At 36.1% G+C, this 17,976-nt stretch overlaps 1 protein-coding gene and 1 long non-coding RNA gene across 2 annotated transcripts; both read right to left on the bottom strand.

The window, feature by feature from the left end:
• Nucleotides 1-3,391: 3,391 nt before the first annotated feature.
• LOC130239754 (uncharacterized) lies at nucleotides 3,392-6,650 on the bottom strand. Its single transcript, XR_008838705.1, has 3 exons — nucleotides 6,537-6,650; nucleotides 5,418-6,048; nucleotides 3,392-5,326 (listed from the first exon to the last, which is right to left on the bottom strand). It is a non-coding gene; the product is annotated as an uncharacterized LOC130239754 (long non-coding RNA).
• Nucleotides 6,651-7,026: 376 nt separating this feature from the next.
• LOC130240078 (uncharacterized) lies at nucleotides 7,027-11,277 on the bottom strand. Its single transcript, XM_056471492.1, has 3 exons — nucleotides 11,236-11,277; nucleotides 10,997-11,063; nucleotides 7,027-8,480 (listed from the first exon to the last, which is right to left on the bottom strand). The coding sequence occupies exons 2-3, from the start codon at nucleotides 11,017-11,019 to the stop codon at nucleotides 7,682-7,684; spliced, it is 822 nt and encodes a 273-aa protein (XP_056327467.1). The 5' UTR covers nucleotides 11,020-11,063; nucleotides 11,236-11,277; the 3' UTR covers nucleotides 7,027-7,681.
• Between the last annotated feature and the right edge of the window lie 6,699 nt (nucleotides 11,278-17,976).

The raw sequence follows: 17,976 nt of genomic DNA, 5'->3' as shown, positions 1-17,976 counted from the left end.
GGTTGTTTTTGAGATTTGGCCCCTATGCTAAATGAGCATACTGTCATCTCAAAAACACTGCAAGAATTAGATGCTTTCCATTGATTACTTAGAGAAACTTGTTCATGCTTTTATCAGCAACAGGGCGGATTACTGTAATGGACTCCTCTTTGTCTTCCTAAAAAGATAGATTTTAAAGTATTACTACTTGTCTATAAATCACTAAATAGCCTAGGACCTCAATACATAACAGATTTGCTCGCTGAATACAAACCTAACAGATCACTCAGATCATTAGGATCAAATAAATGAGAAACGCCAAGGATTCAGTCAAAGCAGGGTGAATCCGCCTTCAGCTACTACATCCCCCCCGCTGGAATCAGCTTCCAGAAATGATCAGATGTGCTCCAACATTAGGCACATTCAAATCAAGACTGAAAACACATCTGTTTAGCTGTGCCTTTACTGAATGAGCAATGTGCTATGTCTGACAGATCACACTATTATGTCTTTCTTTTCTTTTTCATTCTTTTAAAACAGGTTTTAACACATTTTTATCTGTCTCTTTTATTCCTGCTTTTTGTAAAGCACTTTGAATTACCACTGTGTATGAAATGTGCTATATAAATAAACTTGCCTTGCCTAAGATCCAACTTCAGCATACAAAGGCATTTTGGACAGTTCCAAGCTCCCAAAAAGTTTGCTGATGGTCACATCTGTTCCAACATGAATGAGCACTATTGCATAATGTTGACTGGCCTGCACAAAGTCCTGACCTCAACCCAATAGAACATTTTTGGGCTAAATTAGAGCAGAGATTGTAAGTCAGGCCTTTTTGTTCAATCCCTTTTTTAAACCTTTTGAAAAGTCAGTGTGGAATAGTGAAAAAACAGACTTAGTGCACAAGTGCCAGCCTATAACTAATCACAGTACCATGCTTGAATACACAGAGTTCCTGAGAGCCACCCATTCTTTCCTGAATGTTTTTAAAGCAGAATCTGCATGCCTAGATGCTTGCTTTTAAATACCTGTGGTCGTTGAAGTGGAACATCTGAATTCAATGATTTGGAGGAGTGTCCCAAAACTTTTGGCAATAGACTGTACAGTATTTTTAGTGCATCCAGGATTAAAGCTGATATGCTTTTCAATATTAAAGTCTTCATATTTTACTATATTTTAACTTTCATGAAACCTTTTCAACACATGCAAACTCTTAAAATAGCTCAGTATAAAAACAAGTCACATTTTAAACAAATGTAATTTCACCTATTATTTTTTTTGGTCTTTTCCATTCTCTACACCACCAAACCTAACTCTACTGTGTATAAACAGTACATTCAGTTCAAATGAGTCAGGAGTGTCTGGAAATATGTGTGTGTGTGTGTGTACTGTATGTGTTCATCAAACAACACAGAACAAGAACTGTATTCAATTACTGGTGGTCTTGCCAAAGGACTTACTTCATTGGTCAGGACGCTGCATGGGCTCTTTATGTGCCGTGCAAGACACACAAACTCACACACACACAAAACCTCAGAAGCTCCCCTCCACATTTCTGTGGGAAAACACTTACTCATGGTCAATGGCTTTATTCCTTGGTAACTTTATACACACCATTTTGTATCTGTGTCTGTCATCCAGTGTGCGTGAATGGCTCTCATTGAATTAGTAGGGGAAATCCCATGATTCTTGCTTTTGTTGCTATGTAGAGGGCTCTTCTCTGTCTCTATGGGATGTTGCACTGATACAGATTATGCAACAATATGTGACATCAGACTTTGCTGAACACTAAAATCACACTGTAAAAACCATGTGAGTAATTTCCTGCTAATTCCATTCCAACCCCTCTTGAATAAAAGATAATTTTATCAAAGTTTATGTGGGTATTGTAAAGACATAAGACATTTTAGATCGATTATTGTGCGCCCTCTCTCACAACCAGATTTACTGTTACATAGTACTCTGTTTAATAGCTATAGCTTAATGAAACTGGTCCCACATCAGTGCTACAACACAATGTCTGCTGAGAGGCTCAATGTAAAAAATACAGCAAGCACGAACAGTCTCACAAACGGGTTTGCCTGCAGTTGATGACTGCACATGGTATATCGATCAACTGCTAAGCGAAAGCATGTGTAATGGACTGAAGATGTCTATCTCTTCCACAGCTTTTAACAGAGCTCCATGCGGACAGCCAGCAGGCCTGTTTTCACTTACGTCTGTTAAACACACTTACTCACACATCACTCTTTCTCCATGGGCACATATACGCGCTCAATCATTCACACTCACGTACATGCGCACACGACTATTTGTCCTCAGAAGACCTGTTATAAAATCCTTAACATGTGAAAGCTTTACTGTTTTCTATGGACACACACCAGAAGAGAAACCTCATATATCCGCCTGGCCACACACAAACACGGTGAAGTTTTGATTTGCAATAAATCAGCTCTTTGTCTCCCTCCATAACAACATCATTCATCCCTTTGTGCCTAATCTAATATTCCTCAGAGCAAACGTTTATTGCTCAGAGGTTAAGCTTTGATTGTGGATATATATAATTGAATTCCGTCAAACTATTTTTTCATTGAATTTGTTTGTCTCAGATGTTTATATTAATGCCATAGGAAGGATAAAACTGCCATAAATGAGATAATCTGGATTTTGACAATTGTGCTAGATGCTATTTATTTATTTGCTTATGTTTAATATCATGTGGGACTGTTTTTCAAACAGTATTCATACAGAACAGCAGGGGACATCATAATCTAAAAATTCAATTACTTGTTTTTTTGCGTGGTGACACAGTGGCCCAGTATTTAGCATTGTCGCCTCACAGCAGGAAGGTCACTGGTTCGAGTCCTGGCTTGGTCAGTTGGTGTTTCTGTGTGGTTCTCCCTGTGTTCACATGAGTTTCCTCCGGCTGCTCCGGTTTTCTTCACAGTCAAAGAATTGAACAAACTAAAATTAGCCGTAGTGAATGAGTGTGTATGGATGTTTCCCAGTGATAGGTTGCACCTGGAAGCTGTGTAAAACATATGCTGGATAAGTTGGCGGTTCATTCTGCTGTGGTGACCCCTGATGAATAAAGGGACTAAGTCGAAGGAAAATGAATGCATTTTTTGCCATATATTAACCTTATATTAAGTCTTTGGACTGTAGGGAAAACCGGAGCACCCGGAGGAAAGCAACGCAAACACGAGGAGAACATGCAAACTTCAGGTCATATTCAGGTTACCACACATAAGCTGTAGTCAATCCTGTGGGACACTTGTGATGTTTTCTGTGCCTGCTTTCTCACTCCTAAAACATTAACTCATTGGAGAAAGTAGTACAAAGCATAAATCCGTTTATTACCATATTGTCTTTTATTATACATTCAAAACTGTTATTAATAACCTTACAAAATTTCAGAATCAACTAAATATTTTTGGTCAGTGAAACACTGATGAAATAGGAAGCCATGCAGATCAAATATTACAGTATTTGCTTTTCACACAAAAAAAGAAACATAAAACCAATTAAAGCTGCAAGCAGCGATGAACGGGACCCTGCACCCGGCCTCACCGCCACCCGATGGCCTTAGGATGACAGAGAACAGTGGACAATAATATATTAAGGAGCAGGTGGCGCTATGACTGTGACTCAATATTGGCATGTAGATGTCTCCAGGAGAGGAATGTCATCGAACCTGTGAATTTTCAGGCAGATCAGACATTGTTATAAGTACTTCCTGCTCCATGGCGAAGCACTGGACTTTGTCAATCTGCCAAAGACACTTTTGCGAAAACTCTAGATCTTCACAATTTAGCATCACAAAGGCCTTTGAACTACACTAATGGAACACTGACTCGATGTGATACAATTTGTAGAAGTTTGCTACACTGTAAAACATTTCATTTCCTGTTGCCAGCAGGTGGCACTATAACTGTAACAGGATATTGGCATGCTAATGTGTTCAGGTCAGGACTCTTATCAAACGTGTGAATTTTGAGGCAGATTGGACAATGCATGCCTGAGTTATAATGACTTCCTGTTTCGTGACGAATCGTCAAAGTTTGATTGGAAAACTCAAGATTTTCGCAATTTAACATCGCCAAGGCCTTTAGATGACAAAACCCAATTTTGGTGTTGATCCGATTTAATCCCTAGGAGGAGTTCGTTAAAATACAACGCCTGGAAATGGCAAAAACTGCACTTTGTTTGCGCAGGAAGTTAAAAATATCTGACTTCCTGTTGGGTTTGATATATCGCTCCAAAAGACTTTTGTTGTAGGTTTTGGCATGTTTGACGTGTGTGCCAATTTTCGTATGTGTGCGTGAATGGTAGCTTGGGGGCCAGTCTGTCAAATGTGCATAGGTGGCGCTGTAAAGTCATTTTGCCACGCCTACTTCCGAAACCCATAACAAACGTAAATTTTCGCCACCGTTTCGGTGCTCGGTCCCTAAAGATACACTTTACATATGGTAATGTAATTACACCCAGTGCTTTTAGTTAAGAACCATTAATACTTTAGAAGTCAGATCAAAGTCCATGCATATAATAATACATTTCGAGCAAATATGTTGCAGATTTATGGAATGCTGTGACTAGCTTTTAATACAGTGATGGTGGAAACATTGAGACACTTTTACCATCATATAGCAGTACATATTCTGTTTCACCTTCTTCACCTGAAGTGATTGTGATCACTTCTTTGTCTGCATTTATGATGAATCTACAGTTGCTCTGTGGAGCATTAAAGGTGGTAAGGTACTGTATTATGAGATGATCCAGACATGCGATCAATCCATGAGATGTGGGCTTCTCTTTTTCCAGCCAGGATTTTTTGCACAGTAAACCCTCAGCAGTGATGTTCTCTAGCTTCAACTGACACTTGGTTTCCACAGTTGGGCCTCTATTTCTATTGGTGGAAGTATAGGAGATTGAGAACCTGTTGCATTTTACTTGTAGTCTTGTCAAATATCCTTTAGGAATAGCTTCTCTAGCTTGTGTAAAACAGGATTTAATCTCATTCTGGCAGGAGTGGTTGAAAAAGTGATTTGCATTTATGGAACTGTCATAGACTTTACCATCATACTTGTTGTGGATACAGAGGTTGACATAGGCTATGTTGTTTTCTGATGTTATAGTAAAAACCTGCTCGCTACTTTTACCAATTTGTGCACAAGAGTAACTTCCTTTAACCAACAATTTTGAGTCATTTCTCAGAGGATGATCTCTGAGGAATTTCTCAGCAAAGTCCAAGTTGGAGAGAAGCGTGTTGTCTGTAAAGTTCTTTTTCTTCAGTTCATACATCACAGACATTATGTTTTCTGTGAGAGGTTGAAGATCGGGGAAACATCTGGGAAAGTAGTAAACAAATTTGTTTAGAGTTGTTCATTTATTGAATGTTAAACTTCCATCTACAATCATAATTAATATAGGCTACTTACAACGAGGAGTCCATTGAGAGCGAGAGGGTTTCTTTAGCAGGCCAAACTATTCACCAGAATGATCAACACTGTCAACAGATACAACTGTTATTTATAAGGAATAATGTACAGATGTTATCTCAAAAACAAGCAGACATCTACATCAGAGCCTAGAAGTTTTACCATAATGTTCTCATTTATTACCTTTTCAGATTGTTTTTTTGAAAAGGGACATGCAAACAGTTTACCAAGGTAGCTATGCAAATATACCTTAATCAGTTCAGAAACAGGTATCATCTTTTTGATTTGCTGTAAATACTGTTGTTATTGTTTGGTTATTGTTTGACTAAGACACTCATCAGTTTTATTAGACTTGACATATACCTCGGCATACTTTAAAATACTATACTAAACATTTTGTAGTTTGTGTAACTAAAACAAATAGGAAAAAAACTGAGCTGGATACACTTACCTAGGTCTTGATTTCAGAAAATGTCTTGTTTCACTGATGTCTTGTACTTTGTAGCAGCACAAAAATTACCATGTAAGTTTCAGAGCTTTTCCTGGGTAAACATTAGTTTCATTTTCCAGGAAGTTTTCGACAGAAGACCAAAAAAAAAAAAAAAAAAAATAGATCACTCCTTCTGTTTCACTGCAAAAAGAGGAAAACAAAAAGCAAAAAGCTGCATTTTAATCTGTTTAAAACAAAGTAAAGGAGACTATTCGTTTTGCAGCGAACGACATGTCAGAAAATATTAGAATAAACATAGGACTTTATTTTTTATTTTGTTTAAGGACAAAAAATAGGATTTGGCTTGTGCTTTTCCATCATTCCAGTCATTATCTCAAAATAAAATGCAAACTCTTCAAAATAAAGAGCACCGCTATCTGGTCATCCTTTCAAAAGTTTTTTTTATTATTATTATAGTGAAACAGACTTCTTGATAAAATGTTTTTCAACTAAGAAAAATAGTTTCGATTATTTTATTTTGAGTAATGAGGATCGTTTTGTGGCTAGTTTGAATAAATCAGAATTTTAATTTCACCCATGTTATCAAACGTCTTTAAGACAATATGAAACATTTTGTAGTTTCTGCAGGCTACCTAAAACTTCTGTACAAGATAGCTGGACTGACTTACCTAGATCTTTGCCCAGTGGTCAAAATGAAAGCACTTTGAAATTAAACAGAAAGTTGTGTTAAACTGATCTCAACAGCGTCGTCCAGCAGTGTTCGGATGTTTCAGCCTTTCAGCTCTCGGACTGCAGCAATAACATTTACGGTAAGTTTCGGTTTCACAGCTTATCAAACGTAAGTTTCGTTTTCCAAGGTGTGATGGAGGGAAGAAACAGAAAGCACCACTCACCGCAAGAACAAAAACACGTTCATCTGCAGTGTGCCTTTTATTATAATAATAATAATAATAATAATAATAATAATAATAATAATAATAATAATAATAATAATAATAATAAAATACCAGGAAATATAAACAACATAGGCTAATATAGGCTTTTTATTATCTGATAATTTTGTTTTAAATACAACAATACATGTTTCAACAGTTTTGAACAAGTTTGAACAACTGCAGTTTATGAATTCTCTTATTATAGTGAAACAGCAATTGCATTTTGTTTTAAGTAGTGCATTGGTAGATAGTTCATGTGCTAACTGATCAACAATTATAGGTACCAGCTAATAACAAGGTGTAGGAGAAGAATTTATTAAATAATTCCAACAAGCATCTAAATTTAGATTATTTGTGTACTGCTAGTCCTCTCTTTTCAGATGTGCTGCTTGACTGGCTAGCTGAATGTGGTTCCTTCTTTATGTGTAATTATGACAAATGGAAACTTTCTAAAGGCAGCTCAAAATGTCAAGCATCCTTGATATTCTTCAACAGAAAAAAATAAGACTTGTCTCAACTTACATCAATCAAGCTGTCTAAAATGATAGTTAAACATTTTATAACTTAAAAAGTTTAGTTTAAACCTGATTAACCCATTAAAATAAGTTAAAGCAGCATAAAATATTTGTTGTCTTGACTTTTTGTCATTACATTACATTACTTTTTGTCATTATAGTGTGTCTTAATAATGTTCAGTGAAATCTGTGAATCCATTGACCTCATTGACCTGCCCAGAAAAGGTCAAATAGCAAATCCAAACCTAAACAAAAGATGCAATCATCACATACAGTTTCACATAGTTTACACTTGAAACTATTCAAGTGAGTATTACTTTAAATTCTTCATCCTCAAATAATCCAATAACAAAGATGGAGGTCTTAATCATACTCCCACAGCTCCATGTCCTGCACCATCTGGCTGTGAGCTTTGTTCTGAGCATCAGTGAAGATGAAGTACTGGGTTGTGTGGTTTTCTGCTCTGCCAGTGACAAACTCCAGCATCTCCCCGTCACCCTGAAGCACAATACGAGCGTTCTCCTCCTGATATTGGTCAGAATGCTGCAGCAAGTGCTGAAAACACACCAGCAGGTCTTTCTGCATCTGTCCGCTTTTCTCCAGGTGCGTCTTCATCTCTAGGATCTTCTCTAGAGACAATGTTTTGCCCAGATAGACTCTGCAGCGTGGCTGAATGTGGATGGTGTGTAGAGGCTGATGGGTGCTGTATGTCAGGTGCAGCTCTCCACAAGTGATCTTGAGCTCCATGTGATCCAGAACTGATGGGTTTTTGTCCTCCTCATTTCTCAGGGCTTTTCTGGCCTGCTCCAGGCAGCTTTCCAGCTCATCACAGCAGCGATGTCCATCAAAATGGCTCTCTGTCAGGCTGGAGGTTGTGAGGCGGGTTTCTGGATGGGTCTTTTGAAGGAATCGTGGTGCATTTGAGCCTAGGTGTACTGTGTAGAACAGGACAGGTGCCCCAGCAGTGATACGCACCAGGTGGCGCTCTCCTTCCAGGGTTAGAGAGACTTCACGCCGCTTGGATGCAGGAAAGGCCTCCAGGGTCTGGATGGAGAAGTCAAGGCTGTTCCTCAGGTATGAGTCCAGCAATCCTTCCTGACGGATTTTAGCTTTCACTGACAGGAGACATTCCAGATCAAGAGAGGGTATGGAGAAATATCTCCTTATGGGACGAAAAATACAATTGGGATTGCAAGGTCAGTCTTTTTAGGGAATTTACTGTAATGTAGAATAATGGGTATCCAACATCTCCCAATATAATCAGTAACACTGCAAATGTATTTTCCTATGATGTTGTTTGAATGAGAAAATTCACTAATGTGCTGAATTCAGTCAGTCGGTGGTTTTGAAACTACATGCTATATTTGCCATGAATTGCATGCTACAGGCACTACATTTTAACTTGAACTCCAAAAGGTTTAACATCCACCTTTTTCCTACATATCATGACGTTTTCACAAATGATGATATAAGTTCAGTTGAACTATTAACATTCATTGTTTTAAAATATGAGGTCTATTTTTCTCCTCAATGTTCGACCATTCAATGTTAAATGAACTAACTGGACTTAACAAACAATTCTTATTAAACTATAAAGCGTGGACACATTTTTCTTTTGTTTTAAAATTTAATTAAATCAATTTCACCTTCACTTTATGATTATTTGCTTTTTTTATCTAAGGCAAATCGCTAAGTTGTTTATACAATGTAAAACCAAAAAAGGTTTAGGTAACTCAAACCATTTAAGGAAACCGATTGCAACAAACCATTTAAATTCAAAAACTAATCCTAATGAGTACTGTGAACGTAATCCAATTGAGTAAACAAAGCAATTTGAGCACAGTAAAACCCAGTAAATGAAAGGAACTCAAACCAACTGAGTAATGTAAAAAACTGTTGAGTTTAAAAAACAAATCTGTTTGAGTACTGCACTGTAAAACCCCCAAAATAAGGCAACTCAAACCATTTAAGGAAACCGATTGCAACAAACCATTTGAGTTGAAAAACTGCTCTATATGAGTACTGTGAACTTACTCCATTTAAGTTGAAGTAATGAGGTATTTAATTAACTCATCATCTTCAACACTGAGTTCAAAACTCTTTTCAAATGAGTAGAATTAACTTTCAGTAAATTTTGATTTAACTACACTCATTTCATTTGATGAAGTTGACTGTTGGGTTTTACAGTGTAGCAATGTGATATTAAAACATTGTCATTTATATACATCAAGTTTAATGCTTTCCACTTTCTAATACAACATGTTCCTTGTATTTCGATTTTATTTAAACTTATAGAACATTAAAAGCGAATAATGTACATATATTCCCTTCCAGTATTTTTTTTTTTATCAATTACTGTATTTTCATTTAGTCAGCAGTAAATATGTTGTACATTGTGGACTGATCCGGGTTTTTTTTTTTTGTTAATGATTGCATGAATGGATATTGTCATGTTGTATGTATATATTGTCATACACATATATTTTTTCAATGGTGTATACAGTTCTATCTGAAAGTATTAATCAAAACTATTTTGCTGCCTTTAGTGCAGATGATGATCATTATGATGTTAAGAGTCCATTAGGGAGTATTTATAAGTTTTCCTGAAATGATTATCCATTTAGATGTATGACCTCTCTACTAAAAGAGATGAATTGTGATCTATTGACATACAGAATTCCAGGATATGTCACAAGGAGCCTGTTTAGCAAAACAAAATATGTTGGCCCAGTTAGCAAACATAAATAGAGGTGATCTGGGTCAGAATGCAAAACATCAACAGAAGCTTTGTTTTGACAAACCCAGTTACAGTATGTGGATATATAAAAATAACTATAACAGTTATGCTAAGAATAAAATGTTAATAAAGACTTTTATTCTTGACGTGAAGAAGATTTCATCAAATTATATTTTATAGACTGTTCCATTTATTGATTTGTCACGCTGCTATATTGTATATATGTTCATTTACTATATAATATAGTTAAGTTTTGTATTGTCACATTAAGCTGTATAAAAGTGTTTTGAAAAATATCTATTAAAGTATTATTTACTGTCATCGTGGCAAAGATAAAAAAAATCAGGTATTAGAAATGAGTTATTAAACTATTATGTTTAGAAATGTGGTAAAAAAAATCTGATCTCCATTAAACAGAAATTAGGAAAAATAAATAAATAAACAGGGGGGCTAATAATTTGGGGGGGCTAATAATTCTGACTTCAACTGTGTGTGTGTGTGTGTGTGTGTGTGTGTGTGTATATATATATATATATATATATATATATATATATATATATATATATATATATATATATATATATATATATATATATATATAGATAGATCAGTGATGATGATAAATAAAAATACTAGTACTACTACTACTACTAATAATAATACAGGGTAGGGCTGCAATATCAGGGCAAAATTAAATTATTATTGTCGATAATTGCTCTTTTAACTTGAAATAATAATTAATGATGATTAACATTTTTGCCCACTTGCTAAAATTCTAGTATTGTGGTTCATTTTGTTGGCATTGTTGCCATAAGCCCACATTCATTTCCATCCCTGCTGTAGAGGCATTTCACTTACTTTTGTATGCTAAATAGGTTTTGTTCTGTTTACCATTCCTGAATACGAGTTTAGATAAATTGACAAATTAAATATTGACTTACATCTCACTCATAGCAGAGGACATCAGAGGCCAGATTAATTCTTGTTATAGTACAGCATGCAAGGACTCTATTGAACACAACATACAGGAAAAGTAAAATAAGTACAGTTAAAGGTAATGAATTTCAGCAAAATGCATAAACAACATACAGTACAATATTATCATCTTCATTGTTGAGTTTTGATGCAATAACTTTCAATGTATTCACTTTACCTTTAAGTACATCTCTAATAATCTTACCTTTTGAATTGAGGAGGAGAATGTCTCACCTGTAGCTGCTCCGGCTCTGCTGTCTCTGTGTTTTGAGGTGATGGACATGTGTCAGGTGGGTGGAAAAACACCACGTGGTTGATGATGAATCAATGTTTTCTGTGCACACACACAGACTAATATTATCCAATCATGTAGCACGCATATACAGGGTTATACAAGCACATTCCTTATTAAACATAGCAGTTAACTTACAGCATACATGCCAGTGCAGAGGACTGGAGCATTGTGGAAGATTTTGAGTTTCTTTGAATGCACTTTAATAGAACTGGTGGAATAGGACAGAAGATTGTGATGACTCAGATCTGTATTACTCAGCAGAACTGTTTTTAGATGCAAGACCTATTGTGGTGTTTCTGCAACTCATCTTTCTGTGGCTCATGGCCAGTGTTTAGTATGATAACAAGCACCTCATGATGTATGATAACCAGTCAGTCAGCTATAGATTAAATCATCAGTTCAGTGTGAGCGGTGCTCTAACGATTTTAATTTTTTTCCTTTAAAACACTAACAAATATTATTGATCTTGTTGAAACAAGTGAGAAGGGGGTCACTGATAGAAGACATCAAAAACAGTTCATTTTTTACACCAAATGCTGAAATAAAATATGTGAATTAACCTATTTTCATGTTAAGCAATCAATTAATTAACCTTTATTTAAACAGCAACTTACAACCAAGGTTGACCAAAGTGCTTTACACCAGTAAAAACAAACAACTAAAAAGCTGACAATGCAAACAATACAGGAAATGTCAATAAAATACAACAAACATTAAAACAGAGAAAAGTGTCAGTGCTATGCATTAAAAAAACCTGCCACTGCAAAAGAGCAATCACCCCACTGCTGGCATCTTGACCGTGGGACTTCTAGTAGTTGACAAGCAGATCGCAAAGCTCTGCTGGGTTTGTGAATGAGCAAAATTTAGCATAAATAAGAAGGTGTAAGGCCATTGACGGCATTAAAAACAAACATCAAAAGTTTAAAATCAATTCTAAACTTAAGGGAGGCAGTGGAGGGAGTAGAGAATAGGTGTAACGCACTCTTAAGGGAATTTTAAAACTATTTAATATTTTATTAAATCTGTGGCAAATTCATACTGTATATATCTCATTTTTGTTATACAATCAGTTTAGAGTCACCATTAATCAACAATTTGCTCTAGTGCTTACTTATAAGTTTTACTAATCATTGCCTCATTTTAAGAACATTCCTTTAAGTAAATCTTGTTTTACTAATGTTTTACTAATTCTTAATGGTTTTATTCAATTATTTCTATAGCACTTTAACAATGTAGATTGTGTCAAAGCAGCTTAACATAGAAGATTATAGTAAATTGGAACAATGTCAGTCCAGTTTTCAGTGTTGAAGTTCAGTTTAGTTCACTTCTGTTCAGTTCAGTGTGGTTTAATATTCACTGCTGAGAGTTCAAACACTAAAGAGCAAATCTATCAACGCGCTGCTCCACAGGTCCCGAACCATGCAAGCCAGTGGCGACAGCGGTGAGGAAAAACTTCACCAATTGCCGAAAGTGAAGAATTAAAAACCAGGCTCAGTTGGGCACGACCATTTCTCCAATGGCCAAACGTCTTGTGCAGAGCTACAGTTTAGTTAAGTTTTAGTTGGAATTATTTTAAGTTAAATATTGCACATTTTACTAGTATAATTTATTAATTAACAATTTATTAATTTAATATAATTAACAACAAAGTAACTAAATAGTAAAATGCACTGACATATTTGTAAGTCATGGGCAACACGGTGGCTCAGTGGTTAGCACTGTCGCCTCACAGCAAGAAGGTCGCTGGTTTGAGTCCCAACTGGATCGATTGACATTGTGTATGTGGAGTTCGTATGTCCTTCCTGTGTTTGCGTGGGTTTCCTCTGGGTGCTCCGGTTTCCCCTACAGTCCAAAGACACACAGTATAGGTGAATTGTATTAACTAAATTGGCCATAGTGTACATTCAAATTATTACTGCTGGTTGTTCAAACTACTTATTTAAAATGAGCAGAAACAACACAATTATTGTAATTTCTTTTGCCAATTTAATTGTTTCATGTCCAGTCCACCTAAATTTGTAAACCATTAAGTTAACCTGAGCGTTTTGTGTTAGGACAACATGAAGGAATTGTGTTGGTCCAGCAACCTGGCTAGGGGATTTCGTTCCAAGCAAGCTTTGTGTGGGATTGAATTAAGAAAGCGAAATGTTGACAATAAAAGTAATATTAGGCGTTTAATGTTAATAGAAAGACTTGTTAGAATTTAATCTTCACTTTAGTTTGAAGATTTAGAAGATTTCCATGTAAGGCTTTGAGTTTTGAGACCTCACAGAAGCACCCATGCTTTGGGCGTTGGCGGCTTATTTAGCAGAAATGCAATTTGTTGCTTTGCTCAGTGAGCAATAACTGTTCTAAAGTTAGTTCTGAGATTAGTCTCAATCAACTGTATATGTAACTCATGAAATGCACTTAAAATGGCTCCTGGGTTGAGGCTGGAAGGGCACCAGCTGTGTAAAATATATGCCGGATTAGTTGGCAGTTCATTCCGCTGTGGCGATCCCTGATAAATAAGGGACTAAGCTAAAGGAAACTTAATGAATTAATATTTGTTAGTCATGAACAATATAAATAGACTGCATGAATAAAGATTTATGCACAAATTCTAATGCATTCTTATAATTTTGATCATTTTTCTACACTGAAAGAGAGAGAAATGCTCATAAGAAGACAGATGGATGACATGATATGATGAAACCCCCCCCCCCCCCCCCCCAAAAAAAAAAAAAACAGGAAAACCTTTGGACAAAAGCAAACAAAATAGGTAGTTGACCACTGATGAGGAGAAAAGGGGCAAAGGGGAAAACTGCCATTGAATGCCTTTTGATCTAAAACCTTTGCCTGGAAAGGGGCAGTTGCCATGGCAACGGTGAGCTGCCAAAGATATGTGTTGATGGATGACAGTTTGAGCCGGTAGCATTAGACAGATTCAACGGCTGCAAGAACAGAAAGAGAGAGAGAGAGTAGATGCATCATGCTCCTCTGCTCCTCTATTAGTGTTGACAATGACATGATGCTTGTCAAACTGTGCATCACAACACACCCCCACACAGCTCCAGGAAAAGTGAGGTGAACGCTGAGGCCGGCTGCTGGGGTTCAAATTAGACTTCTGTGACATTTAAGTGCATTCGGAGTGTGTGAAGCTTTTTTGTTTACGTCTTGTTTGTTTAACTGTGCGTAAATGCCACAAATAACGTTCTTCTGGATGAAATATGTCTCTCCCTGTCTGATAGCTCCTGAATCCTGTATCATTAGTCAGACGGAGAACACTTTTCTGAAATAATTCAAAACCGCAGCCAGACCTGTCATTACAGAGATATGAAAAAAGGAGATTGGAAGGGGGGTGGGGGGAGAGAGAGCGAGAATATGATTGAACTACAACAATGCTGCATGTTGGGAAAGAAGAGTTCAGGAGAGACTGCAGAAAGACAAAAGACTGGTAATGAGAAAAAGATAAAGAGCCACATAAAATCAACATTCCTTCATTATTCTTTCATTTGATGAGGCTTATATAACACCATTAATCAGGGAATCAAGGAGTGTTTCGCTTTTGCGATTCTGAAAGAGGATAGTCTTAGAGCTGATCAACCAAACAGTAGGCATCAGGACTGAGTCAAAGAATTAGCTCTACTTAAAGGCTGAACATGAGTCCTTGGTTGTTTCGGTTATTACAGTCACACCCCAAAAATAGTCAGTTGTGTGAAAGTTTTTGATTTATACCAGTGAATTTTGATTATGTTTACTAAAAAGATTTGTTTGGATAAAACTGTGTGTCTTTCTGAACGATACAATGACTTGTGTACTTTAAATATCTGCCTAGAATCTTATGCCAAACCCCCTCATATGGAAAAGAAATCTGATGTGTTTACACTTTTATATTCTAGCCTGTTATTCTAGGGGCATCAACAATACATTTTCATGTACATGATTTACACATCAGTCATAGGCTCTTTTGTTTGGTCCTAAGCCAGTGGTTCTCAATTCCGGTCCTCCGGCCCCCCGCCCTACACATTTTGTGTCTTCCTTCCACTTGATTCAGATCCTCAAATCAATTTTACAAGATTTGAGTCGACTAAACCTACTCTAGATTTAGTTAACTACAATATACTTGGTTTAATTTAAGTGTAATATAATTAAAATATTGTATACATTTATTACAAAACATGCAAACATACAAATATTGAATCTTTTTCTTCAGCTTTTGCCATGTCATTATAGTTTAATCAGACAGACAGATGCCCCTATGGAAGATGATGCAATCGCATTCCGCGTCTACTGTGGATCAGTTACTTTTCAAATGTGTGTCAATTCTGATTGGATATTCATAAAATAAAATATTCATAAAATATTCATAAAATACATCTCTCATTCACATTATCGTCTCGTTTTTATTAGTCAACGAAAATGTCAGTATATTTTTATAATAGTAGTCATCATCATCACTTAACATTTATTTTGTTTTTGTCTAGTTTTCGTAGGTAGAAACTTGTTCATCAAAAATTATGATAAAAAATTTTCGTCAACTAAGTTAACACTGCCCCAAACCCCCTGTAATTCATACCCTAAATCTCACATGATTTTGCAACCATTTGCCTGTAGGACTCCCACAAAGAACATGCAGCACTATAGAAAACATGCAGGACTCTTGCAGAAATCCTTCAGGGAACATGCAAGACTCATGCAGGATTCCTTCAGGGAACATGCAGGAATCCTGAGAATATGCAGGAGTCCTACAGGAATCCTAGAGGGAACAAGCAAGACTTTTATGTTAAATTTAATCCAAATGTGACAGGACTGACAGAAACATGGGGCAATTATAAATTTATTAGTATTATATATTTGCAACATTTATTTGTAGAAATTATTTATAATTTCATGCTTTTAATCAATTTGTGAATAACAACTTAAACTAGCTATTTCTGAAGTTTTTTTTTTCTTTCTCCTAATAACAGTTTTTAGCATAACAAAACTATTAAACCTGTAGGTTCAATTAGGCTGAGGACAAGGACAATGACAGGGTTTTTACATTTTAAAAGTGTTTTAATAAAGAAAAAACATCTGAGAATCAAATGAATGAGACATTCCTTTACAGAACAACTCACAGAAATCAACCACCAGTCCATTTTAGACATTTTTTGGGTGCTTTATTTACTGTATTTATGTTTTTATTTCAGGGACAGATAATGTACGTTTCTGTTAGAATGTCCCATATGTATATATATATATATATATATATATATATGTATATATATATATATATATATATATATATATATATATATATATATATATATATATATATATATATATATATATATATATATATATATATATATATATATTGTAAAAAAGGGGGAAAAATGAAAATGAACATAATACTGTCTAATTCCATGGAGTTTATTCGCCATGAGCCGACAAAATCAGCCAATCATAAGCTGCCTTAGTACTTACCTTATTAAATATTCACGAGCTTCATACTCCCAGAAATGTTAATGCTCTTTCAGCATCAGAGAAAAACACACTTCTGTGGTTTTGTTATTTTCGATTGGTCTAAAGAGGTTAAAATGGCTTGCCGAAATTTCTACTGGTAGACCAACAAATAGGTATTACAATGAGCATGTCACGGCTGTACTTTAACAAAGACTACAGAATACACAAGACATGAATGGATAAACGTGTAACGTTCAATATAGCTAATAAAGCCCGCCTTCTAGTACAGGAGCCAATCGTCAATCGCTATATGGCGAATAAAGCCTGCCTTGTAGTATAGAAGCCAATCATCGATCGCTAGACTGTCAAAATTCAGGGGATGGGCTTGGACCAGACATAAGCTTCTGCAGATTTAGGCTGCGTCCGAAACCGCATACTTCCAAACTATACATGATGCTAAAATCAGTATGCGAGCCAAATAGTATGTCCGAATCATAGGTCCGAATTCATAGAATTCGAAAATCAGTATGCGAGAAGTACCCGGATGACTTACTACTTCCGGCGAGATTCTGAAGTGCGCATCCCATGCACGCTGCGCTATCCCATGATGCCCTGCGAGAGAATTAATGAATGGGAGTGAAGCGACACAACTGGCAGGTAGGTCACGTGCCCATAACAAAATGGCGGATGTAGTACGTCCGAATTCCATTCATACTTTTCACATTCATACTGTATAGAACATACTTTTCTAACGGCCGAGTAGTACGTTTCAATTCAAATGCAGTACCAGTAGGCGGATTCGGACGCAGCCTTAGTGTAAGTCGAACATTTAGAAACGAAACTTATGAGACAGTTGTTGTTTAGTTTTATGTGTGATTCCTAATATGAAGTTCAGTCATACACTTGGCATGTAGCTTTGGAGAATTTGATGTTTCCACATTCAAACAGAATGCCCGACCATACTGCCCGAGAGGCGTTTCAAAGATGGCTGCCTAGTGACTTGTCTTAAAGGGACTTTGAAGCAGCATTAATCTTTTTAATAGGCAAATAGGAATGTATTTACAAATCGACAGTGGATAATGTTTACAAATATTTACAAACCAAGTGGATAATGTTGGAACATGACGACGTTAAATAACTGGAATATAAAACCTGCAACAATCTGATCACGGGCTTAAAATTTCACGTTTTGTATTTTAGGTTTGAAGAGTGAAAGGCCATGAC

Source organism: Danio aesculapii, chromosome 13 (genome assembly GCF_903798145.1).
Source record: "Danio aesculapii chromosome 13, fDanAes4.1, whole genome shotgun sequence".
NCBI lineage: Eukaryota > Metazoa > Chordata > Actinopteri > Cypriniformes > Danionidae > Danio > Danio aesculapii.
The sequence above is the reverse complement of the archived record's forward strand: the minus strand, read 5'-3'. Positions and strand labels throughout refer to the sequence as shown.